The following is a 27,088-nucleotide window of genomic DNA, read 5'->3' as shown; positions in this document are numbered from 1 at the left end:
ATTGGCTGCCGCATTTCTTACATTACAACAGTGACTACACTTTAAAAAAAATGGACTTCATTGGCTGTAAAGCACTTTGGGAGGTCTGGTGGTCGTAAAAGGCGCTATATAAATGCAAGTCTTTTTCTTTTAATTGTTCCCTTCCTTAATCCAAGGGTGCTGAGACCAATTGTGTCCCACTGCTGTCCCAGCTGAAATGAGCTAAATCAGCAGAGACTGAGGACTGAAGCTGAACCACACCGGTCTGTGTGGCGCAGCTACTCACTGAAATACTCACTGAGGCATCGGGGAAGCCCTTTTAAGTTGGACTTATTTTAGTTTTGGAATGATACTGTAGAAAATTAGAACCATTACTTCTGACATTTTCTGTTCCCTCAGGTACTTTGACGAACAAAGTCTTTCAAGATGCCCCACCACTCCCCCCTCCACTAGGCCACAGACAATCTCAGTTACCCATTCCAGTGGAGGTACACTTACTTTTATTTTCTGGAGTTTAATCTGGTGGCGGCTCAATGTATCTAGTCTTGTCTGTTACAGTGTGCTCTGCATTCTGCACAGGATGTCGCTGATGGTGATTACTTGGAGTTGGACCTCATAGATAGTGAGTATACTTCATTCCACCTGATCACTGTACTTTCTTAAACATCTGTGTTTAAGGGGTAGGAAAGTCCATACAGAGCACTTCTTCAAGCTGTCTACCCCATAATAAAAATAACATAGTTTATAAAGATAATCATTGACTTTAAAAAAAATAAACCAGCTGGTTTCCCAGAGATAAGGAAGTTTTCAGCTGGGATAAATGTGATAGGGGCCTTCTAAGGTTAGGGGTGGGTGGTGGGGGAGGCCTGTATACGTGCTATCCAGCGACTCCTACTGGAAAGTGAGAATCTGTGAATTTAGGGTGGGAACAGGATCAGACTTGGCTGTGATGCTCCCACCCCCATAGTCACGTGAAGTCTACAGTGGCTACAATTGAAGGTCAATGTTAGGAGCCCACCTGGGATCCCTAGTTAATATCTGCCAACGCTTACTGAGAATGATCACTTGGGCACATTGCTGTAGGTTAGCTGGTGCCAGTAGAACTGTACCCCAGAAAAGAATCAGTCCCTTCAAGAAAGGAGGGGAGAAAAATTGGGGGGAAAATTTACTAGATAAGTTCTATGCTCTTTAGCTGCTTATTGGATAGGATAACAGTTCTTCCTAGCCGTGTTGAGAGAAGGACTCTGTCATGTCATGTTGTTCATGTATTACACATTTCACCTATCCTGCCTTTTTCACAGGAAGTAAAAGTTTACCAGACCCCAGACCACAAATGCCAATTCCTCCACGAGGGGTAAATTTGCCAACGCCAGCGTAAGTGAAACCTGTTTTAATCAAAGAATGAAAGAAGGACTTGCATTTATTTAGCCCTTTTCACGCCCTCAGGACATCCCTAAGCTCTTTGCAGCCAATTAAGCACTTTTGAAGTGTGGTCACTATTGTAATGCAGGAAACACGGCAGCCAATTTGTGCCCATCAAGCTCCCGCAAACAGCAATGAAATAAATGACAAGATTATTTGTTTTAGTGATGTTGGTTGAGGAATAAATATTGGCCAGGACTCCCATGCTCTTCTTCGAAATAGGGTTTTGGGATCTTTTACGTACACCAGAGAGGGCAGACGGGGCCTCGGTTTAATGTCTCATCCAAAAGATGGCACCTCTGACAGTGCAGCACTCCTCAGTACTGTACTGGAGCGTCATCCTAGATTTTGTGCTCAAGACTCTGGTGCACATGTTGGGTTTGAATATCCCTACCTGATTTTCAATGTTTGTGTTTCTCCTAGAGTATTGGATCATAAATAAAAGATGTATTTTGTTGCAGGGCAAGGCCTCCTGTTCCTATAGGGAAACCAGTGAGTATTGTTACTGAATTGTGCATGATTAACAATTGAATAAAGATTACAACTAAGGTTGAATGTGGTTGCAGCAGAACGGGGTAACAACCCGTGTCCTAAAATGTAAAGCTGCACCTACGTGACCAGTTAAGAGCTACGTTGAGAGTTTGGTGTGACTAAAATTGAGGACCCATCGAGCTGCTGCCAGGATTCAGGCAGAGTGTGGGAAAGAGCAGCACTTTGACGATTGAACGAGGTGCACATGCCATTTGCCAGCACAGATCCCAGGTTACAGGAATAAAATGGGGAGGTGCTGGAAATGCAAAGCACATCGCAGCATCCGAAAGAAAAAAGGAAGCCTCATGTTTTGGGTAAAATCATTGAGGGTCTTACCCAAAACACGTTGTCCTATCTCTCCCTGTCAGATGCAGCTGTTTTGATTTTAGAATTCCAGCCTATACTTTTTACTTCACAGTCTGCATTTAGTTACATGTGTATTTGACCCAAATTCCACACACGCACAATTTCCGTCAGCGATAACTTGATATTAATTTGGAGCAGCAACTATGGCTGATGGTTCCTGCCCTAACCAAATGACATTGAGCAATTTAAATTGCTGCCTTGCCTGACTCAGCATAAATCAGAGACCGAGCCTGGGACTTTCTGGCTCAATACCACAATAGATCATCACAGGACTGGGACTGCGACTGTCCTGACCAGCTGTCTGTAGGCACCACTATTGTCTTCCATACCAGAGCTTCCGACATGTATTCCTTTTTCCTCAACCGAGGATTCCCCTCTACTGTGGTTGACACGGCCCTTGACCATGTCCGTTCTATTTCCCGCACTTCTGCTCTCACCCCTTCCCCTCCCTCCCAGAACCACGATAGGGTTCCCCTTGTCCTCACCTTTCACCCCACCAGCCTCCACATTCAACGGATCATCCTCCGCCATTTCCGCCACCTCCAACATGATCCCACCACCAAACACATCTTCCCCTCACCTCCCCTTTCAGCATTCCGAAGGGACCGCTCCCTCCGCGACACCCTGGTCCACTCCTCAATCACCCCCAACAGCCCTTCTCCTTCACCTGGCACCTTCCTGTGCAAGCGCAGGAGATGCAACACATGCCCTTTTACCTCCTCCCTTCCCACTGTCCAGGGCCCCAAACACCCCTTCCAGGTGAAACAGCGATTTACTTGTACTTCTTGCAATTTAATATACTGTATTTGCTGCTCACGATGCGGTCTCCTCTACATTGGGGAGACCAAGCGCAGATTGGGCGACCGCTTTGCGGAACACCTCTGTTCAGTCCGTAAAGGTGACCCTGAGCTTCCGGTCGCCTGTCACTTTAATTCTCCGCTTCACTCCCACTCTGATCTCTCTGTCCTCGGCCTATTACATTGTTCCAATGAAGCTCAACGTAAGCTCGAGGAACAGCACCTCATCTTTCGATTAGGCACTTTACAGCCTTCCGGACTCAATATCGAGTTCAACAATTTCAGATAATAATCCCTGTCCCCATTTTTCATGCAGTATGATTTTGCCATTCCCATTTGAAACATTTTCACAGTATGTTCTTTCAATTCCTTCCTCCCCTCTCTCTGCACCTGCTTAATATCTGTTACATTTCCAGCTTTTTCCAGTTCTGATGAAGGGTCCCAGACCTGAAACATTGGGCTGGATTTTCATTAAGCTGTCGGGAAGGAGGCGGGGCTACAACTTTCGGGTTTTAGTCCCGCCTCCATCGACGTCCGGCCAATCGACGCGATTTTCCCTTGATTGACCTTGTTGAGCCCACCCAGCGTTTTTGACAGATGAAATATCAGTGTTTCACAGCTGTTTGAAGCTGTCAAACACTGACAGTCTGACTTCTAACCTGAGTCCTTCTACGCAGACTCAGTTAGAACTGTCACCGGCACTGAAAGCTGAAGGCTGTCACTTTTGACATCGCAGCCATTCAGCTTTCAGTTCCGGCTGAGTGATGGACTCCCGACGCCTAGAGGAAGAAAGGCTGTTAAGGTAAGTACAGGTAATTTAAACTTCTTTACACACTTTAGACACACCAAACACACTTACCTTTGCACTCATGCACCCATCACTCACCTGAACACCAACATCGCGACCCCTCCAAGTCCTTCAACCCGATGGCCCGCCTGCTCTAACCTGGCGTGGTTTGAAGCCATCGGGAATCCCACACGACACCCCTCAAAATAGGGATTAGGCTAAAAACTGCCTGTTAACTACCTGTTAACAGGCAGTTAATTGGCACTAATCCCTTCCCGCCTCGGGTCGGCGGGTCCCAGTGCGGGGCGGGTAGCCGCCTCCCCTGAAACTTACGTGGAGGCGGGTTTCGGGCGGGATGGTGTCGGGACCCCCGAATTCGGGATTTTTGCCCCTCCGCACGTCTGAAAGCCCGCCTCACGGCACACTGAAAATCTGGCCCGTTAACTCTGTTTCTCTCTCCACAGATGCTGCCTGGCCTGCTGAGTATTTCCAGCATTTTCTGTTGTTATTTCAGATTTCCAGCATCCGCAGTATTTTGCTATTGTATTGTCTTTGCTGTTGTTTGCAGGGCTGTGCAGATCTGATGTGAATAATAAGACATCCATCTGCAAATCTAGTGGATAGGTTTTGGTTTCTGGTGACTGAATGCATAAAGACTTCATGTGGGGAAAAAAGTTCTACTGTTTGAATTTAGTATCTGTGCAATTTCTTTTTCAGCATCCTCCCAAACCTCCGCTATCATCAGAAGGTAGGTGCTTGCATTTCAATTCTTTCAGAGTTTTACGGAGGAATTTTGCCAGCCCTGGGGAGGCGGGTAAGGAGGCGGGGCTGCCGGGAAAATGGCAGAATCTGGGGGCGGGGATACCTTTACTTCTTCCTGCAGGCTTCCTCCCTTCAGATCTTGGGAGTCCCTCAGTTCACCGGCACAGAAAGCAGAATGGCCGCTGAACTGTCAAAAGCTGCAGCCTCTGCTTTCTGCTCAGGAGAGCTCTCTAACTGAGTCTGAGTGGAAGGACTCAACTTGGAGGACAGATTGTCAGCGTTTGACTGCTTCACAGAGCCGTCAAATGCTGACATTTCACCTGTCAAAAGGTCTTGACAGATTTTCGAAACATCACTCGCTGACGTCACCTGTAACTGGCTTTCCCTCAATTGGCCTGCTAAGCCCGCTGGGCGGGCTTAACAAGGTCAATCAAGGGAAAATAGCATGGGTTGGCCACAAGTCGATGGAGGCGGGACTAAAACCCGACAAATGGGAGTCCCGCCTCCAAAAGCTCCCCATTGAGAAAATCCAGCCCTTAGTCTTCAATCTCAAAATAATGGCATCCCTTCCACTATTGAAGATTGCAGTTTGTAGACACTGCAACAGACCGACTGTTAGCATTTGTGATTTTTATATTATGTTTTAAATTTGGTCATCAAAGAACTTCAACAGTTTTAATGCCAGTTAAAGATGAACAGGACAGACCAAGTTTATTTCAAAACAACTAACTCCCGTGAAAATCATAACTCAAATTCATTCAAGTTTTGAAGAGTGTCCATTAATCAATCTCAGCGTAGTACAATCTGCAAACCAATAACAAACTTACTAAAACCAACCCATCCCTCCCTGGTGTCCAGGAATGCCACAAAGTGAGGTGTGCGTCCAAAAGCACAATCCTCAATGCTTTACAAGTCTTCTACTCTGGCAATATCAGCATCTGTGGAAACACTTGAATGTGAATTCAATCCATGTGGACTCAGAAGTATGGAAAACACAGCAGGATATAAAATACATACGGTGGGTCCTTGGTATTACAAAGCTCTCCATTACATAAACCTATTCCTGGCCTCTATTGTAATTGGAATGAGTGTTGTGGGCCACATGAGTTTGGTGGGTTTTGACTATAGTACTCGCAATAGCAGAAAAGACAGTCTACTTTTATTCAGGATAAAAACACAAAACTCTTCTGTCTGTAAAAGATCTAATTGCATTTTCTGTACAACAGAAATGTCGATTCCATATTCAGCTGGCAAAAGAAATTCAGTCGGTCAATCTAAATTCGGTGTTCTTGTGCCAACTCCATTCATCCAGAGGTAAGTGAACATATCTTGGGTCAAATACTCCGATTCTGGAAAAACCTTCTCTATTTATTTCACTGGTTGGGGAAAAAAAATCTGGTATTGAAACATCCTGGGCAGCATCAGGGCTAGAAGAGGTGTATGGCCCAAATACTAGACCACTGTTAATCAGCAATTGATCTATGCCATGAAGAACCGTTACCCAGGGTTGAGTGACATGCTGTTCTCGCCATGTCTGATAGGCATGCTCTGTATTGCTGTAAATGCTCAGCAGTAGAAGTGATTCAGCAGCTACTTTTAAAACTCAGAACGCAATGGCTCTTTCATAACAGCTTTAAGAGTTTGGATGGGATGGAGCAGTCTGTCTCTGTGGGGATGAGTCTGAGGTGTATCACTGGGGACCTGTTGATGGAAACCCAGTCTTTTCATCACACCCGTGCCATGTATGAGCAGGGATTGCTGCTGTTACTGGCTAAATGGAGAATCCTCTCTAATTTCTGGGATGTCAGCAGAATACTGTGATCTTGTTGCTGTTTATCTTTTTCAGTTAACCCCTATCTGTTTTTATTTGTAGTGGTTCCTACCCAAGAACGCAGGAAGGTCCCCCGGGTAAGTGAGATTAGATTACATAAATGTCCTAAAGATAGATAGATATTAATATATATATAGATATATTAATATAAATATATATCTATATATATGAGGAGGGGGAGGGAACAGAGAATGATCTAGGCTAGATTTTTCTCACTTGGCTAACTTCAGTTCAGTCCAGAAGTTGAACGCTACTTCTACCTTACAGATAAGTGGAGTGATGGTAATACGTACACCTGATGTTAACTGTAAAACTGCTAGCACCCATCTAGTATGTAAAGCCACTGCCTAGTGCAGCACTATGTCAAACAGACCAGAAGGTCCCAGGTTCCATCCCTGTTCTGTGCTGAATTAGCTGATCGTAGCTAGGGCAGCAGCTGGATGCTACGATTGTCCTTAGTGTCCCTGGTCTGGAAGAATACAGCCAGGGTTCCTGCTCCTGATTGCTATCCAGTGGCACTTGTTGGAATATGCATATATGTGAATGTTGGAATAGGGATCAACTATGATGTGCTCACCATGATTAAATATCCAGTTGATACTTACTGTCTAGTCATGAAGAAGGACCCCTTGGGTGAGGTATCCGAGGGCTGCTGATGCCTATAGAACAAAATTGGGGGAAAAAACTGAAAACCCAACACCACTGATAAAAACAAACTCGGATTCAGTAATTGGCCTTTCTGAAGAGAAAGTTGGGATTGGAAAACTCTGAGCTACTGAAGCTTGACCACGGGTGGGTAATACAACCCAGAGCTGCAGGGCTGATGACAGCTTTGTGAGTAAGCTCAATCCAGACGTCCTTTTTAACCGATTTCTTATTTGTCTTTATTCATTTAACAAAAATAACTCTTCCGCCGAGTCCTAATTCCACTAAGCAGGTGGGGTAGAATGAAGAACATGTGACATCAGGAGCAAAAATAGAGAACATTTTAGAGCAGAAAATTTCAGGGGATTAAGTAATTGAGTATGATGCTCTCCTTCAATCTGTTTTATCTTCACTATCAGGTAATCCAAGCAGTGGTCCGATATCTTCACCGAGTATTGTTGGAGAGGTGGGTGTCTATCATTGCACCGTTAAAGTGCTGTTCAGTTATGTTGCTCCTAATCTCTTTTCTCATTGCTCAGTACATCCCACCAGTGTAAGCTGTTGGCGAATCCATTCCACTGCCAAATCCAGGATATGTTTCTCTGTGAGGTCCAGTCGTAAGGCCCTCTTGAAGGCAATGTTGAGCAACCAACCATGAAGAATGTACAAATTTTGGGCCGCTCATGTTGTAAGATATCTCCAGTGCTATCCAGGAATGCAATTCTCTGTTTGGGTTGTTTCACTGAAGCAGATTTATTTTCAGATGGTGTGTGGAGATTGGTTATTAGTGACATCCAAAAATATTCCCTTGTGGTTGGTATACTCTATGCTCCAGGTAAGATCTGGTTCTACATCTTTTTTTTTGTTACACAGAGGATTCTACAATGGATTACATCGGATATACGGCACAGAAACAGGCCATTCGGCCCAACCAGTCCATGCCGGCGTTTATGCTCCACTCGAGCCTCCTCCCGTCTTTCCTCATCTAACTCTATCAGCGTAACCCTCTATTCCCTTCTCCCTCATATGTTTGTCCAGCCTCCCCTTAACTGCATCTATACTATTCGCTTCAACCACTCCCTGTGGTAGCAAGTTCCACATTCTCACCACTCTTTGGGTAAAGAAGTTTCTTCTGAATTCCCTATTGGATTTCTTGGTGACTATCTTAGTATCAAATGATCTAATTTTTTGAACAGTTCATAATGAAAAAAAAATTGGATATCAATTTATGATGTTTCCAGAGCTATACACTGGAGACAAAACTACAATTTCTGTGCAGTTCCACTATAGCATAGCAGTTTCTAGACATCAGGGCCTAGAAATTGGGTTTTGGCGCAGCGACGGCTTTAGCGCCGGAAGTTAGTGCCGGAGCTAAGTCGCGCTGGGCGAGCCAAAAATTCACTAGTTCTGCGCCCAAACGGCTGCCGGCGCTGCTGAAAGCTGTTTGCGCCTGAAAACTGGCGCTACGCGCTGAATTGCGGCGCTATTCCGGCGCTGCGGCGCCCGCTGCGGTGCGGCAGGTTCGGGAAGTGCAGGCCTCCTCCTTCCCTTAAGGAGGAGCTGCCTGCACCCGGCCGCGGCCCGCGAAAATCATTGTAAAAATGAGCCCGGCACCTCGGACAAGTGCCGGGCTTGCATCTGTCCCGGGGGGGGGGGGGGGGGGGGGAGAAGTCCGGGGAGGGAGCTGCGGCCAGGCGGCCAGCGGGAAAGCGGCCGGCCGCCGCGGGTCCTTTAATGCGCCGGCGCAAAGTCCAGTAAGGCACCTCTGCCAGAACGTTGCTTGCGGCTGCCACGGGCGAGGCGGCCTCAAGTCAATTTCGGAGTTCGGGCGGGTTACCATGGCATCGGTGCCGGCGCAGCGCTAACGGCCTAACGCCGATTTAGGGACCCACTCAATTTCCAAACTGGCCATAACTCCGGCGCTAGGCCCTCTAGCGCCTCAAAAGCGGCGCTAAGCCTACCGAATTTCTAGGCCCAGATTTTGAAGGTCTTTTGTAACCCCCAGTTTGCTTTTTAAAAATATAAGTGAGCACAGGATAATCCAAACCCAAACTATAAGAAGCATTTCAATCAAGAGGGCTGTTATTTGTTTAGCTACCCCCCCATATTTTCTCTACTAAGATACAGATCAGAAGGTGCTATTCAGTATCTCACCCCAGTGGCCAGTCTCAATGTGTGAGACCAGACCAGAAATCAAACTAAAACCAAAAATACTGCAAATACGCAGCAGGTTAATCAGCATCTGTAAGGAGAAAAGACAAGTTATGGGCCTAGAAATTCGGTGGCGTTTGGGGCACCAGTCTCGCCAGGGCGCCAGAAGTACCGCCCCGGAAGGAGTCGCGAACGCCCGCCGGAAATTCAGTTTCAGCACCCCAGACGGAAGCGCAGCGCTACTCGAGACGCCCCGCATCCCTCTTGGGGCGCTGCAACTGAAAATCGCAGCGCTACGTGCCGCAGCGCCACATGCTGCGGCACGGCGCGCTGCGGTACTGCAGGCCTTCCTCCCCTTCTTAAAGGGGAGGGGCCTGCTGCAGCGCGATCGGCAATCGCGAGTGCCGGCAAAAGAGCCCGGCACCGAAGAGAAGTGCCGGGCTCTTGGGAGACAGCTGGCACAACGCGGGGGGGGGGGCTCAGGAGGCCGGGGATGGCGGTGTGGAGAGGTGCTGGCAGGCTGCCAGCAAAAAAATGGCCGCCCTGCACCTCCGCGCCTCTACCGCCGCAGGTAGGCCCTCCTGAACCGGTCGCAAATTGCGACCGGCGTTACAGCGGTGGGCGCTACCAAATTTGGCGATTGGGGTGGTAGCGGGGCGCTGCGCACACCGATGATGTCATTGGTGGCGGCGCAGCGCTACCGGCTAACGCCGCCATAAGCGCCCCGCTAAATTTCGCAGGAGAAGTGGCCAGTGGCGCTAAACCTACTAAGTGCCCTCTTTGGGCGCTAACTGGTGGCGCAGCCCACCGAATTTCTAGGCCATGATGTTTTGGATGTGTACCCTTCATCATGTCTTTGCTGTTTTCAGATGTTGACTGGTCTGCTGTATATTTACAGGATTTTAAATATCTGAGGCTGTGGAATGCACTACCAGGGTTAGTGATTGCAGCAGAGATCAAGTCAACATTTAAAAATAGGTTACGTAGGTGGTTGAAGGGATATGGGACGAACAACAGCAACAACTTGCACTTATATTCTCAAGGGCAACTAGGGATGGGCAATAAATGCTGGCCTTGCCAGCGATGCCGATATCCCATGAACAAATAAAAAAATATATAGTGACTTATAAAATGTCCCAAGTCACTTGACAGGAGCGTAATCAGATAAGAATTGAGACTGAGCCAAAGAAGGAGACATTAGGAACGGTTGGTCAAAGAGGTAGGTTTTAAGCAGCTTCTTAAAGGAGGAAAGGTGGAGAATTGAAGAGGTTTGGGGAGGGAATTCCAGAGCTTACGACCTAGACAGCTGAAGACACAGCCGGCAAATGGTGGGGCAGAGGAAGTGGGAGGTGCACAAGAGGCCAGAGCTGGAGGAATGCAGAGTTCTCAGAGGGTTGTGGGGCTGGAGGAGATTACAGATATAGGGTGGGGCGAGGCCATGGAGGGATTTGAACACGAGTTTGAGAATTTTAAAATTGAGGAGTTTGTGGACCGGGAGCCAATATAGGTCAGTAATCATAGCGGTGATGGGTGAACGGGGCGTGGTGCGAGTTAGGATACTGGCAGCGGAGTTTTGGAAGAGCTCAAGTTAATGGAGGGTAGAAGATGGGAGGCTGGCCAGAAGAGCATTGGAATAGTCGAACCTGGCGGTAACAGAAGCATGGAACAGGACGGGCACATGGGATTAAGACGACTGCTTGTGTGGAGGATAAACACCAACACGCATTGATTGGGCCAAACTGCCTGTTTCCATGTTGTTATTTCGAGATAATCTTCTCTCTGGGTAGATTCCATTTTCTTCCTGAAGTACAAATGTGGCTGCTGCGGCTGTGACTTTATCCAGCTGGCATAAAAATTACTGACATTAGACAATAGGGCCCATAGTTTTTCATTTTGCTATTGATTTTGTTGTCTGGCTATCTTCCTCCTCAGGAGCGCGTGTTGATCCAGCTTGTGGAAATTTCCTTGAATACCATCAGTCCAATCATTTCCTATCTGACTTATCAAAAAACCCACTTGAACAATGCAGTTCAAGAATCCTCCCCAGGCAGTTTTTGCTCCTCCTCCCCTCTGCATGGTTATGACTGACGTTTGATATTATGGTGTCTGTGGCTCCCGAAGTGGCTCAGTGCTTTAATTCACGAGTAACTGAGCCTACAACCAGAAAAGGCCCAGTTTGGATTCCCAGTCTGTGCTGACATTGCAGTGTGGCTCGAGAATTGGCTTCAGCATCTCTAGGTTAAAAGGCGGGAGGCGGGGGGGGGCGGCGGGTGGAATTCATCCGGGGCTTCTGTTTCTGTTTGATAGCTAGTGAGACTCCTCTCAGGAGGTATGTGGGTGTGACCAGTGGGTGTGGACAGGATCAGGCTCATCTGTAGTACCCCACATAGTTGAATAGCCTGCCCATATACAATGTCTAGGTTTGCTCATGAATAATGGCCACATGGGTGAGGTAGCAGAAGGCACAGGTACCTGAAAAATCGACACCTTGACGGGAGAAAATCAGTGAGATAAAAAAGTTGGTGTTTCTCAGCAAAATCCAGCACTCTGACATTGTACAGACCAGGCCAATGATTAGATAATCAGTTCCATATTCTTATCTCCTGTTCTTTCATTGGCCCCTATAAGCCAAATTCCTGATTAGCTCTGTTCTACAGGCACTGGGAGTGTTGCCCAGAAAAGGACCAGCATTATTGAGTTTAAAATTGTATCTCTATCATTAATCCTTTCGGAATCAAGGGGGGCGATTTTGTCAGTGGGGGCGTGTTGGAGGCGGGACTGCTGCTTGTAGGGCTTTAGTCCCGTCTCCATCGACTCGTGGCCAACCCACACTATTTTCCCTTGATTGACCTTGTTAAGCCCGCCCAGCAGGCTTAGCAGGCCAATTAAGGGGAAGCCGGTTACAGAGAACATCAGCGTATGACGTTTCATCTGTCAAAAATTTTTGACAGATGAATTGTCATCATTTGACAGCTCTGTGAAGCTGTCAAATACTGACATTCTCTGTTGTTTGATGAGTCCTTCTATTCAAGACTCATCAAACCTCTTTTGTGAGCAGAAATTAGATGGTTGTTGCCTCGGAGAATGCAACAGCCATCTGTCATCTCTGCCGGTGAGATGCGAGACTCTCCGCATCCCCAACTGTTGAAGCCTGCAGGAAGAAACAAAGGTAAGTAAACATTTTCTAACACTTTCCACTCACCTCACATACTCACCTCTCCACACTTGCACCCATCACTTACCTTCACAGTGCACTTTTGCACCCCACAGACCCACTGCTCGCCTCGGTGACCCTGGCGGGATTTCCCGACGTTGGGAAGCCCGTGCCTCTGTTGGAAAAATGGGGATAATCCTCTTAACTGCCTGTTAAGTGGCTGTAATCCCCTTCCTGCCTCCAGGAGACGGGACCCGGCGTGGGTCAGCTACCCACCTCCTGGGAAGATGGCACGGAGGCGGGTTGGGGGCGGGATGGGTTCCGCGCCCAGATTCTGCCATTTTCCCAGCAGTCCCACCTCCAAACCCGCCTCCCCGGGGCTGGCAAGATCGCGCCCTAGGTTTCTTAAAGATATAAGCATACTTTTAACGAAGAATTTTCAAATATTATTGAAATTCTCCAAATACATAATTAGAGCTGAAAATCCTTTGAACTGCCAGAGATAATGCATCTCTTTGAATTTGAGTTTAGCTCCTTCACTGAGAATGCTTTGCTTCTTGATTGAGCTGTTTATGTATTCTCCTCTCCTCCGTCCCCCCAAGAAAGATGTAGTGCCAAAATTTATAAAAGTAGTTAGAATAGGTTATTTTAATATATTCCAATGATATTCCTGGGCAATTAATCTCCATCGCAACCTTTCTAGCCTCTCTCTATTTTATAGCTACTACTATGATCAGTGCTCCTGTGAACCACCTCTCTTGTTCTTCCTAAGCTCCAAACGCACCGTTCTACTTGCTCTTCCTCCTCCCTACATCATCATCATTATGTTGTTATCAAAATCATCACAAGTTCCTACTCAAATTCAGTCTATTCCAGAACCTCTCAACTGTGGAACGCAGTACCTTCCATGGCCTTTCTTTCCTTCTATAATCTTGGCATCACCTAATTGTTGATTTATTTCATCTTCTGTCCCCCCACTTTTCAACTTTGGTGGCATCATGTGTAGTGATCAATAGCATGTCATTCTATAGTGGACACTAGGTGGAGCTGTGTAGAGCTGTATATAGCTGTATGTTTAAGACTACATTACCCATGAGGCACTAGGCTACCCACAAGGCAACAGTCAAGATGGCAGCCTGCACACAGGAGCACACATGGAAGCCTCTACAGATACTGTACCTAGAGAACGTGTACTGAATAAATGACTAGCTAGAAGCTAGCTGTGTTCATAATAAGAATGTCTAGTTATTAATGAACATAACATGGTACCAGGGTGGTGAAGATCTGCTGAAAATTGTGAAAAGCGACATGGAGAATTTGAAGCCACCAGAGCGTTTGAATCTCGAGGGAAATGTCGACTACAATTGGCGGATTTTTAAACAACAATTCGAACTCTACATTGCAGCCATCGGATTCGGTACGAAGCCAGACGCAAGGAAGATAGCGTTGCTGCTTACGGTTGCAGGCCCACAGGCTATAGAGGTATTTAATACATTTGTATCTAATCCAGCGGAGAACAGAGAAAAATTAGAAGATGTGCTAAAAAAATTTGATGCGCATTGCTCTCCCAAAAAGAATGAGACGTATGAAAGATACATCTTCCGTTCTCGGACACAGCAACAAAATGAGACTTTTGTTAGCTTTATAACTGATCTGAAACTGAAAGCACAGACATGTAATTTCTCTGAGCTCAAAGCATCCATGATTCGTGACCAGATTGTGTTTGGTATTCATGATAAAAAAGTCAGGGAACGTCTGTTGAGAGAAACCGAACTAACATTGGAAAATGCTGTGACAATATGCAAAGCCAGCGAGCTAGCTCGAAATCACGCGAAGACTTTCAGTGAAATCAATAATGATGCAAATGTAATGAGTGATAATGCTGCTGTCAGTGCTGTGTCCTACAAGGGGAAGAAACGTGGGCAGAACAGAAATGAAAAGCAATCGGAGGATGAAATTTTTAATTGTAAACGCTGTGGTTACAAACACCAGTTAAGACAATGCCCAGCGTTTGGAAAAATGTGCACAAAGTGTAATGGAAAGAATCACTTTGCCAAACAATGCTTTTCAAAAGTACAAACTAAGAAAGGGCAACGAGTTAATGTGATTGAGGACACTGATGTGAGACATTTCTTGTAGGAATGGTGTCATGTGACGATATCAAAAAAGATACAGAAAATGTGCAGCCCTCAGAAATAGACAATGCTGAACATAAAGTTAATGCAGTAAAAGAGGACAAATGGATGATCCCACTGCAGATAAATGGAGCATTAATTACATTGAAACTGGACACTGGGGCAAAAGCAAACTTAATCAGTATGAGTGACATTAACAATATGAAAGAAAAGCCAAAAATACAGAAAAAGTCAGTACTACTGAAGGACTATAATGGACAGAAAATAGATAGCTTAGGTGTATGCAGACTTAAAGTGACAGTCAAAGACAAAGTGCATCATCTCATGTTTTCTGTTGTGGCTGAAAGGCTTGATTCACTACTGGGTGACAAAGCTTGTGAGGACTTAGAACTGGTCAAAAGAGTTTACCGTATAAACTGTGCCATAAGCAGACCAGATGACTCAGGTGATGAAGCAGAGAGCCCATCAAGGATGAAAAGGCCAAAGGGTATCCATGTCTTCAAAAAGCCTAGTTTCTCAAAGGATTTGGAGTTCTACCATTCACTTACAAGATCCAGCTAAAGCAGGATGCTCAGCCAGTGGTACATGCTCCACGAAGAGTTCCAGCACCCCTGCGCGACCGGCTCAAGAATGAACTGGACAGAATGACCACACTAGGAGTCATCAGGAAAGTCGAAGAGCCAACAGACTGGGTTAACTCCATGGTATGTGTAAAGAAAAAGAACAATGATCTAAGAATATGCATGGATCCAAAGGACTTAAATGCAAACATAAAACATGAACACTACCAGATTCCCAAGCGAGAAGAAATCACCAGTGAAATGTCAGGTGCCAGATACTTTACAAAGCTCGATGCCTCACAAGGATTTTGGCAACTAAAACTGGATGAAGAGAGCATCAAATACTGTACCTTTAACACACCATTTGGCAGGTATTGTTTCCTCAGAATGCCTTTCGGGATAATATCTGCATCTGAAATCTTTCATAGAGCGATGGAACACATAATTGAAGGTTTGGAAGGAGTTCGGGTCTATGTTGATGACATCATCATCTGGGGCTCCACACTGAAAGAACACAATTAGAGACTGACTAAAGTGCTACAGAGCATACGCCGGAATGGACTGAAGCTCAACAAAGCCAAGTGTCAGTTTGGCGTCCAGGAAGTCACTATCTGGTAAAGGAATAGAGCCAGATATGGAAAAAGTAAACGCCATACTCAAAATGCCCCGACCCACTGACAAAAAAGGAGTGCTACGCATCATGGGGATGATAAACTTCATTGGAAAGTTCATTCCTAACTTGTCAGCCAAGACAGCCTATCTGCGAGACCTGCTACATAAAACAAATGAGTTCGCATGGACAGAAAGACATGAACAAGAGTGGATAAACCTCAAAACAGTGCTGACAACCACACCTGTACTCACCTTCTTTGACCCAACCAAAAGAATCAAAGTGTCAACGGATGCATCAAAAGATGGCCTAGGTGCGGTCTTGCTACAAGCAGATGGTGAAGATTGGAAGCCTGTTGCCTATGCCTCCAGGTCTATGACTGATACTGAGTGTCGATACGCCCAGATTGAAAAGGAATGTCTAGGCTTGGTAGTTGGACTAGAAAAGTTTCATGGCTACATATATGGACTTCCCACCTTCACAGTTGAGACAGACCACAGCCCTCTGGTTGCCATCATAAAAAAAAACCTGAATGAGATGTCTCCAAGGATTCAACGACTCATGATGAAGCTGCAAAGATATGACTTTGAACTGATACACACACCAGGCAAATACATAGTGTTAGCAGATGCACTATCCCGAGCACCCACAATGAGTCATGTGAGTTCTACTGAAGAAGACGTGGATGTTCATGTGAGCATGGCCACTGCTGCGCTGCCCGTGTCAGACACAAAATCAAAGCAAATAGCAGAAGAAACAGTAAAAGATACAGTATTACAAACAGTAATAGAGAACATTCATCATGGTTGGCCAAAAGGTTCCTGTCCAAAATATTTTCACATAAGGTCAGAATTGAGTGTCGCAAGTGGACTATTACTAAAACAGAACAGAATAGTCATTCCACAGGCTCTACGTCAAGACATGCTCAAAAGGATTCATGAGGGACACCTCGGAATTGAAAAATGCAAAAGGAGAGCAAGAGACACTGTTTATTGGCCTGGCATAAATAAGGACATTGAGAACATGATAGGCAAATGTGAGACATGTCAGAAACACCAAAGCAAACAAGCAAAGGAACCAATGATAGTAGCTGACATACCAACAGCAGTATGGCAAAAGGTTGGTATGGACCTTTTTCATTTAAATGGTAAAGACTATCTAATAGTGATTGACTACTATTCTAACTATCCTGAGATGTCGCTGCTCTCAAGCACCACAGCAAGCAGTGTCATAATGCATGTGAAATCCATCTTCGCCAGACATGGAATTCCCAGGATTGCCGTTAGCGACAATGGACCGTGCTTCAACTGTAAGGAGTGGCAACAGTTTGCAGCACATTATGACTTTCAGCACATCACATCCAGTCCTTTGTATGCTCAGTCAAATGGTAAGGCAGAGAAAGGTGTTCAAGTTCTCAAGCAGCTACTGAAGAAAGCGACAGAAAGCAAGTCTGATCCTTATCTCGCCCTGCTGAGCTACCGAGCCTCACCTTTAGACTGTGGTTCTTCACCTGCTGAACTACTAATGGGTCGCAAGTTGCACACCACGCTACCCTGCTGTGCAAAAGAACAGCAAAGTGAGGAACTGAGAGAGACTTCAACTGTTAAAGCTGAAACAGAAATCATACTATGACAAGTCATCCAAAACTCTAAAACCATTGACAAAGGATGATGTTGTCAGGATTGAGGATCCAGATGCATGGAACAGGAAAGCTACAGTTCTTGAGGAAGTAGGACCAAGGTCATACACTGTTAGAACTGAGGAAGGACAGATTCTCAGGAGGAACCGCCGTTCCCTCCTAAAAACACGAGACTATTCAAGACCAGATTGATGACAATGCCGCAACTGCATCTTGTCATTCACCACCAGAACAATCTCATGAAGACACATCAGACTTACCCGTGTTGAGAAGATCCACACGTGAAGTAAAAGAGCCTGATAGACTTAATCTTTGAGTACAATGTAAAGCTTTGAAAATGTGTTGACTGTTTTGAAAATGTTTATGTTTATAGAGCACTAACAAAAGTGTTACTGATATTATCTTTATTGTTTTCTTGAAAGTTGATTGATATTGATTTTGTTAAACCTCAAAGAAAGAGGGATGTAGTGATCAATAGCATGTCATTCTATAGTGGACACTAGGTGGAGCTGTGTAGAGCTGTATATAGCTGTATGTTTAAGACTACATTACCCATGAGGCACTAGGCTACCCACAAGGCAACAGTCAAGATGGCAGCCTGCACACATGGAAGCCTCTACAGATGCTGTACCTAGAGAACGTGTACTGAATAAATGACTAGCTAGAAGCTAGCTGTGTTCATAATAAGAATGTCTAGTTATTAATGAACATAACATCATGTACCTTGGACTGTTGCCCTTCAGCTAAGCTTCTTAATACAACAAAAAAATGGACAATAACTCCAGCAGTGGCGTCATCTTCCAAAGACCAAGCGTCAGGTGATGTTGAAAAGCTGTGTTTTAAAACTCCCGAGACCACTTACGTTGGTTAAATTTGATTCTAACTTGTCTGGTCTTTCCACCTGCTCCATTTTAAACACCATGGGCGAAACTTTCAGCATCAGCGGGGAGGTAAAGCTGCCGGTATCGGATCCTCCGCCCGCTGTACACCGTGCCAGATTTTCCTTTCCATTGACCTCATCAGGCGGGGTGTATAACGGGCGGACAATCTGGTGCTGCCAGTTTTACACTCCTGCCGAAGTTGAAAGTTTTGCCCAATAAGTAGGAGCATTTATTTTTTGTGCTTTTTGTTTCTACAGAATAGCAGTTTACTAAGCAAACCCTGGTACGCAAGCACGTGCGATCGGAAGACAGGAGAAGCGGTATTACGTGGAAATGGCACGGTAGACACCAGATTTTCATGACGCTGGGATTCTGTTTGTAGCTTTCTGCTTCAAAAACTTCCATTGGGGCTGGGTATGCACATTTTGCAAATATGGGCAGCATTTCTGAGCCCTGGTAAAATGTGCCACAGAATGGTCAGAACTTGTCATTCTTCACGCAGTAAGTTATGGGCCAAAACGGTATCACTGGGTACCATGTTGGTTTGTTTCCAATCAAGTTGGACCTCCCCCTGACTTCCTCATGATGACCGTAGCATTTTATAGAATCATAGAAAGTTACAGAACAGGAGGAGGCCATTTCGGCCCATCGTGTCCACGCCGGCCAACAAATAACTATCCAGCCTAATCCCACTTCCCAGCTCTTGGTCCGTAGCGCTGCAGGTTAGAGCGTCCCAGGTGCACATCCAAGTACTTTTTAAATGTGGTTAGGGTTCCTGCCTCTACCACTCTTCCAGACCCCCACAACCCTCTTGGTGAAGAAATTTCCCCTCAAATCCCCTCTAAACCTTCCCCCAATTACTTTAAATCTGTGCCCCCTGGTTTTTGACCCCTCTGCTAAGGGAAATAGGTCCTTTCTATCCACTTTATCGATGCCCCTCATAATTTTATACACCTCAATAAGGTCTCTCCTCAGCCTCCTCTGTTCCAAGGAAAACAGACCCAGCCTATCCAGTCTTTCCTCATAGCTAAGATTCTCTACTCCCGGCAACATCCTTGTAAATCTCCTCTGTACCCTCTCTAGTGAAATCACATCTTTCCTGTAATGTGGTGACCAGAACTACACGCAGTACTCTAGCTGAGGCCTAACTAGTGTTTTATACAGTTGAAGCTCTTGTATTCTATGCCACAGCTAATAAAGGCAAGCATTCCGTATGCCTTCTTAACCACCTTATCTACCTGGCCTGCTACCTTCAGGGATCTGTGGACATGTACTCCAAGGTCCCTTTGTTCCTCTACACTACTCAGTGTCCTACCATTTAATGTGTATTTCCCTTTCCTTGTTAGCCCTCCCCAAATGCATTACCTCACACTTCTCCGGATTGAATTCCATTTGCCACTGTTCTGCCCACCTGACCAATTTATTGATATCTTCCTGCAGTCTACAGCTTCCTTCTTCAGTATCAACCACACAGCCGATTTTAGTATCATCTGCAAACTTCTTAATCATACCCCTATATTCAAGTCAAGATCATTGATGTATACCACAAAAAGCAAGGGACCTAGCACTGAGCCCTGCGGAACCCCACTGGAAACAGCCTTCCAGTCATAAAAACACCCATCAACCATTACCCTCTGCTTCCTGTCTCCGAGCCAGTTTTGAATCCAACTTGACACTTTGCCCTGGATCCCATGGGCTTTTAACTTCATGACCAGTCTGCCATGTGGATCCTTATCAAAAGCCTTGCTAAAGTCCATATACACTACGCATTACCCTCATCTACCCTCCTTGTTACCGCCTAAAAAAATTAAATCAAGTTCGTCAGACACGACCTTCCCTTAACAAATCCGTGCTGACTATCCTTGATTAATCCGTGTCTTTCTAAATGAAGATTTATCCTGTCCTTCAGAATTCTTTCCAATAATTTTCCCACCACCGAGGTTAGGCTGACTGGCCTGTAATTACTCGGTCTATCCTTTTCTCCCTTTTTAAACAAGGGTACCACATTAGCAGTCCTTATAGATTATGTCCCCAGTCTTACTTAACAGCCTTTGGTATATAGTATTGTTCTTGGGCATTTATTGGTTTTGAGCCTTCCTCTCTGTATCCACAATGTGCTTAAGTTAGGTTTCATCACACCATTTCCTAATTTAACTCATTCATCCTTAAAACTATGGAGCACCTTACCTCCCTAAGTCTTTCTTTCTTTCTACAACCTACAGGTTTTTAAAGCAAACTTGGCATCACCTTATTGCTACTTTCTGATTTGCCTCATCTTCTTGCCTACTCTTTTCAGGTTTGGTGGTGTCCTGCACTCTGGGCCTAAAGCCCTTCACTTAGTTTTCTCAATTGAAATGGAATTGGATCAGTGCAAATCAACTGAGGAAAGCAAATGTGCATCTTGAAATGAATAATGTGTGTCTTCTCTAAACTTTAGGATGGGGCTTTCCTGGTGCGGCCCAGTTCGGGAAGTGTCAGGAACCAGCCTTACACTCTAGTAGTGTTTTGCGGGAGAAAAGTTTACAACGTTCCCATTCGCTTTATTGAAGGCAGCAACCAGTATGTCCTTGGCAAGGAGAAGGCAGGAGAGAAGGTGGGTAGAAGCTCATCACTTTGTCTCTTCACAGTCTCCACATGTATAGAAAGCAGGCGTGTCAACTGGGAGTATTATCAGTACCGTTTCCATATCAATGACCAATCTAGCAATGATTGGCGATTGCTCCGTGCAATTGGGGGTATTTGACTGCATTGATCTGAGGTGTCTGAGAATCACAGAAATTTTGCACAAGAGTTCATTCAGCTCATCATTACTGTGCCAGGTAGCCTTAAAATATCATTCACATTCTGCTCAGTACTGCTCACTGCGCTCTCACTCCAGTAGTGACACGTGATGTACACATTTCCAGAAGAAAAGTCTGACAGAACGTTTCACCCAAAAGATAACTGAGTTCTGGAAAAGCTTGCTGAAATGGACAGCATGGGCTGAATTTTGCCGGCTCACAGACAGCGGGTTCGGAGGTGGGTCCGCTGTCAAAATCAAAAGGTATCCTGCTGTAAACCCACCTCCTTGTGAGTTTCCCTAGTGCCGGCTCTGCCTGTGCTTTGCAGACCCGGCAGTATACGGCGGGTCATGCAATTGTGCTAGTTGAGAGGGTGTTTAAAGCAATTTAATCACCATTTTACCAGGTACAAAGCATTTTCCCAAGTTTTCCACGAGGTTCCCGTCGCTTGGGGATCACGCCAGGTAAGTATGTCAGGTTCTGAACAACTCTCCCTTTCTTTGAATAGGTGACAGCTGCAAAAGTGGTATAAAAGCTACCATTTTACAGCTGGTCACTTTCCAATGTCAGAAGATGGAGCATTAATGATTTGGAACCCACTTTTGAGCTTTATGCACTTTTGAAGTGTTTGGAGTATTCTCTCTATCTACTGTCCCCTCCTTGGAACAACCTATCTCAACATTGACAGATTACTTCTGTCATCTCAACCTCACCTGCCATCTATTCCATCAGCATCGGTGCCCTTGCAAAAATCTCACTTTGGACCTCAGAATCCCAACATGATCAGCCCCCACACCAGCAGCACTAACATCCACACCAACCTTCTCTGCAATCAACTGATGCTGCACAGGACACATGGCATCATCACCCGTGCATATTGCTACCCGAGATGCTAGCGATGGCCTCACACCATGTCCAGATTTGCTTCACTTAATACTGAACGACCTGGCTGCCACATGATGCACCAGGTTGGCACCACCCCACACCAACACCATAACGCATCCCTACAATGTCCAAGCCATTCCTTTCGCACTCATCACCATTGGGGGGTGGGGACGTTATGTCTCGCCATTCACTGCAACTCACTAAGCCACTTCCAAAGGTGCACACAAATCTGTCCAAGAATGCAAAGTGTTCAAAATAAAGATTTCAATGTTTGACAGCACATTACCAGAAACTTCACATGAACATTGGCTAAACCACCCAAGTGCCTACCCTTGTGTGTTCTTAGTTGGTATGCATGCAGCAGGATGAGGGTGCGTGTGAGGGGTGGCAAATGATATCAGGAAGTGATAATGTAGATAGAGAGGGATGGGTGGAGGTGCAAGGTAAGTTGGTGTGAGTAAAGATGTGCAGGAGTAGGGTAGGGAAGGCAGAGTGATGGGGATGTGGTGAGTGGCACAGCAGGATGAGGTTGAGTGTGGCTTTGCAGTAACGTTTCGTGATCTACTGAGATCATTGAAAGGTTTGCGCCACTGCAGCCTGGTCCTCCTGACGACATCCCTGCTTGTGTCCTCCTGTGCAATGTGCAACCAGGCTGCGTTGGTCTCCTGGGGAGGTCTCTTCCGCCCATTGGAAGGGAAGAGAACTTCCCTGCATGCTGTGACTCCCTCCATAAGCATATGGAGGGAGTCATGGGACAGCCTGGTTGCAGCTGTGCACCGTTGTGCAGTGCTTGTCAGTGTTTGCAGCGCTTCAGTGCTGTCGAACACTGACAGCTCAACTGTCAAAATGAAGGCGGCCGTGGCCCCTTTACGGAAACCGGCTGATGACGCGTCATCAAATGATGTCATCAGACTCGCTTCCTTTTAAGTGGCCCGGAACCTCGGAGGGCGGGGCTTAACCAGCCCAATCAGGGGGGAGGCGGGATGAAGACGGGTGCGGAGTTTGAGGCTGCTCCATACTCCGGCTGCACCAGACTTGCCATGGCTGGTGAAATCGTGGCCTATAAATGGGTTCAAGAGACAATTAGATGTGTTTCTGGAGAAAAGGGAATGAGAAATATGCTGGAGACTGTTGGACCTAATGGCCTTTTCCTGCTCCTAAGAATTTTTACGTTCTTACCAACTGACAGAATCAGAGCCTTTACTGAGCGCACTCGCTGCTTGGTTCTGTTCTTTCTATTCCTCTGCTCTAACATGGCTTCTTCCAATTTTCTCCCCCCTTTTTTTGTTTCTGGTTCAGTGGTTTAACAGTGTTCCAGGAATGATTGATTATTATCAACAGAATTCATTGATCCTGATTGACCAGCAGACCAACACTAAAGACTCAACCTTGCTGTTTTACTCTGTCCGATTGTGAGCAATTAGCAACCTCGCCAACGGGAGCTCTGACCTGCCTTGAAATTAAAATTCGGCAATGCCAGCTCAATCCTGCAGGAGCAAGGAATGGACCACAGATCATCCAACAATCAATCCCATGATCGGTGAATTCCATGGCCCTGTGGAAACCAAGCCTCTGTCTATACAGAATCAACCCCTTTTACAGGCATTCGAATACTTATTGCCTGAATATTGGTACAACCCTTCAAGTTGATGCAGATCATGTTATTCATTGGTCTGGTAGCCTTTTCTTTAAAAAAAATCCCGTTCATCTCTCTACACTGATTCTTTATGTGTGAGCCTAGACAGCGAGTGCCAGCCAGAGCCCAAATCTATCCTCATCCGATGTCCTCACCAGAGGGTAACTGGATAGTGATCAAAAGAGGGAGCCCTGGCTGGTATTCCTCCCCCATAACCCAGGGGTGCTGAGGCCAATTGTAGTGCTCCTACCACAGTCCCTGCTGAGATCAGCTAACTCAGCAGAGTAGTGACTGAGTCTGGGATTTTCCAGCACTATTTAGCTCAGCTTTTGATTGACTTGACCAGTTGAGTTATCAGGGGGCCCCCCAAACCCCAAGATTGAGTTATTTAACCCTCTTCTAATGTTTGCAATGAATATTGGTACAGCCTTAATGTAGATCATCTAGATTGTGAGAATATACAACTACTGTAACTTGGGCCGACTGTTAAAAATCAGGGGAAGGATGTCTTTCCTACTGCTTCTTTTTGCTAAATCAAAGTTCAACTTTTTTCATAAGAGTGTCTGGAGTTGTCCTTCTTACGATGACTCTCCCATTTTGTCCCACTTATAAAATAGATTAATAGCCCATCGGTAGCTCAGCCTGATAGCTGTGGCTGCTGCCAGTCAGTCAAATTGTGGCATCATAGGAAATTACAAAAAAAAACTACAATTAATGCTGAATAGTACTGGATAGAAAGAGATGGAGCATTAGTCTATTGACAGCAGATTGTGAATAAACTAGTGAAGTTTAACATCTTATTAAAACATTTGGTTAACTTTTGTGTTACTGAATGAATAGATTTGTAACCCCTCAGCCCCAGAATACACTGAGCCAACATGAAGACAGGAATAGAAAGGCAGCACTTTTACCTGGTGATCAAGAGAGCAGCACTTCAGTCAGCCCACAACCTTCATTACAGCTACCATTCTAGTGTGCTGCCAGCCCCAAGTGAAGGGCCAATACGAAGGAGGATGGGTTCTGTGCTCATTGTGTCAACTGCTCTAAGGAGAGATAAAACAGTTGGGTCCTGAGCACATCGTGTTTGCTCCTTTTAAGGTGTCAGCCTTGGTTCAGTGGCAACACTCGCGCCTCTGTGGTCATAAGGTTCAAGTCCCACTCTAGAGGCTTGAGCACGAAATCCAGGGTGGCACGTCAATGCAGTGCTGAGGGAGTGTTGCACTGTCACAGGTGCCGTCTTTCAGATGAGACATTAAATCAAAGCCCCATCTGCCCTCTCAGATGGACCTAAAAGATCCCATGGCACTATTCGAAGAAGAGAAGGGGAGTTCTCCCAGTGTCCTGGCTAATATTTATCCCTCAAACAACATCACTAAAAAAAAGATGATCTGGTCATTTATCACATTGCTATTTGTGGGACCTTGCTGTGTGCAAATCGGCTGCCACTTTTCCTATTTTACAACAATGACTACACTTCAAAAGTACTTAATTGTCTGTAAAATGTTTTGGGACGTCCTGAGGTGAAAGGCTATATAAATGCAAGTCATTCTTTTTTTACACCTATTACTACCAGTTATATATAGATTATTATCAGTGAGTTATTGTATTACTGTTGGTTATGATCGGAATCTGAATGTTACCAGTATTGCTATTAGTAATTAGTGCAATTTCAGTGAGTTACCTGTGATGAAATATGCCATTCATCAGGCACTGTATTCCCTGTGTTTAGTTTAGTTTCAGTTTCATTTCCTTACCTGTATTGTATTGTGTGTAGGGCTCCGCCCATACCTGGCCCCTACTTAAGCAAGCCCCAGCGTGTCTCACAGCAGTACAGCAGATCTCTGGATGAGAGACACTTCTCCAATGTGTATTATTTTCTGAGTTAATAAAAGCCTTGCTTTGCTCCGTTAACGTCGAGTCTCGGATTCATTGAGGCACATCATTACCATTAGTTACTGCTGGAATCAAATTTCCTCCCACCTCTGGTTGACCCTGTATGTATCCCTCCCCCATCTTTGGTTTCTCCTCTGCAAATCTATTTGAAAAATAAAAGTTGAATTACCTCTGAGGACAGACTTTTCTGGTTTTCATTTTCCTTAAGTTTTTATTAAGGAGTTCCTCCAATGGCAGTATGCAGTTTTGAGCCATATAGATCAGCAAAGTCCCGCTTTCCACTACCAGTCTGTGGATTATCTTGGCTGGGATGGCAGTGGGGTGCAGTACAATTATCCTCAGCACTCCCAGCAGTTAGGGAGGGAGAAAATCAACAAATATTCCTGCTTCTGATCACTGCCTATTAACTCTGCTGTATGCGTGTATGGATGTTGGGTGAGGACAGATCAGACTTGGCTGCGCTACCCTCTAAGTTCACTCAGTGTCTGGACTCACATATGAAGAACAGATACTGGATGAAGTACCAGGGAGCAATCAATGCCTGTGGGGCCATATGCCAGTAACACATCATCGGGAGACGAAGGAAGAAAATTAAAAACAAAAAAATGTTTTCAAGATTCTAAACCCACTTTAATGTGGGTGAGTTGTGCCTGCATTGGAATTTGGTATTGCTGCTCTAAGTGGCCAGCACTTACGGCAGAATGAACCAGTTGCCTTTTCCCCCTCTTCACAGTGAAGTCCTTTACCTGTGAGTTAGGTTGAAACTGCCTAAGTGTACTCTGAGCTGTGCCAGGGCAGGCTGAGTTACCTTGTTCAGTTCCGCAGGAGCAGCACTGGGCATTCAGTCCCACAGGAGCAGCACTGGGCATTCAGTCCCACAGGAGCAGCACTGGGCATTCAGTCCCACAGGAGCAGCACTGGGCATTCAGTCCCACAGGAGCAGCACTGGGCATTCAGTCCCACAGGAGCAGCACTGGGCATTCAGTCCCACAGGAGCAGCACTGGGCATTCAGTCCCACAGGAGCAGCACTGGGCATTCAGTCCCACAGGAGCAGCACTGGGCATTCAGTCCCACAGGAGCAGCACTGGGTATTCAGTCCCACAGGAGCAGCACTGGGCATTCAGTCCCACAGGAGCAGCACTGGGCATTCAGTCCCACAGGAACAGCACTGGGCACTGCATTTCCACAGGAGCAGCACTGGGCATTCAGTCCCACAGGAGCAGCACTGGGCACTGCATTTCCACAGGAGCAGCACTGGGCATTCAGTCCCACAGGAGCAGCACTGGGCATTCAGTCCCACAGGAGCAGCACTGGGCATTCAGTCCCACAGGAGCAGCACTGGGCATTCAGTCCCACAGGAGCAGCACTGGACACTGCATTCCTACAGGAGCAGCACTGGTTATTCAGTCCCACAGGAGCAGCACTGGGCATTCAGTCCTGTGGTGTATGTAACCGTTCCACCTTTAAGAGAACTATTTTAAGAGATGCACTATTTTATCTTGGCTGCTGTATACTGTAATACCGATGGTGACCACACCGGTATATAAGTGCTGTGTAATGATTTATTGGGCAGTTCAGCCTGACCTCCGACTAGTAAAGACCTGTTGAATTTACTCTTGTGGTCTGTGTGCAGTGATTCTTAT

General features: G+C 45.8%; 1 protein-coding gene across 1 annotated transcript in view; it reads left to right on the top strand.

The window, feature by feature from the left end:
- LOC147097966 (uncharacterized) overlaps positions 1-25,619 on the top strand; it is a 44,975-nt gene extending 19,356 nt beyond the window's left edge. Inside the window, exons 8-18 of the mRNA XM_085970795.1 lie at positions 379-467; positions 559-601; positions 1,281-1,353; positions 1,863-1,893; positions 4,600-4,630; positions 5,910-5,958; positions 6,518-6,552; positions 7,540-7,586; positions 18,454-18,591; positions 20,688-20,843; positions 23,215-25,619. Of these exons, the coding sequence (XP_085826921.1) occupies positions 379-467; positions 559-601; positions 1,281-1,353; positions 1,863-1,893; positions 4,600-4,630; positions 5,910-5,958; positions 6,518-6,552; positions 7,540-7,586; positions 18,454-18,591; positions 20,688-20,843; positions 23,215-23,331 (809 nt within the window). The 3' untranslated portion in view covers positions 23,332-25,619. The remainder of the gene's footprint in view (positions 1-378; positions 468-558; positions 602-1,280; positions 1,354-1,862; positions 1,894-4,599; positions 4,631-5,909; positions 5,959-6,517; positions 6,553-7,539; positions 7,587-18,453; positions 18,592-20,687; positions 20,844-23,214) is intronic.
- Positions 25,620-27,088: the final 1,469 nt, after the last annotated feature.

This window comes from Somniosus microcephalus, chromosome 30, assembly GCF_052327205.1.
Source record: "Somniosus microcephalus isolate GS21.2 chromosome 30, FLI_Smic_1.0, whole genome shotgun sequence".
NCBI classification, from domain to species: domain Eukaryota; kingdom Metazoa; phylum Chordata; class Chondrichthyes; order Squaliformes; family Somniosidae; genus Somniosus; species Somniosus microcephalus.
The sequence above is the reverse complement of the archived record's forward strand: the minus strand, read 5'-3'. Positions and strand labels throughout refer to the sequence as shown.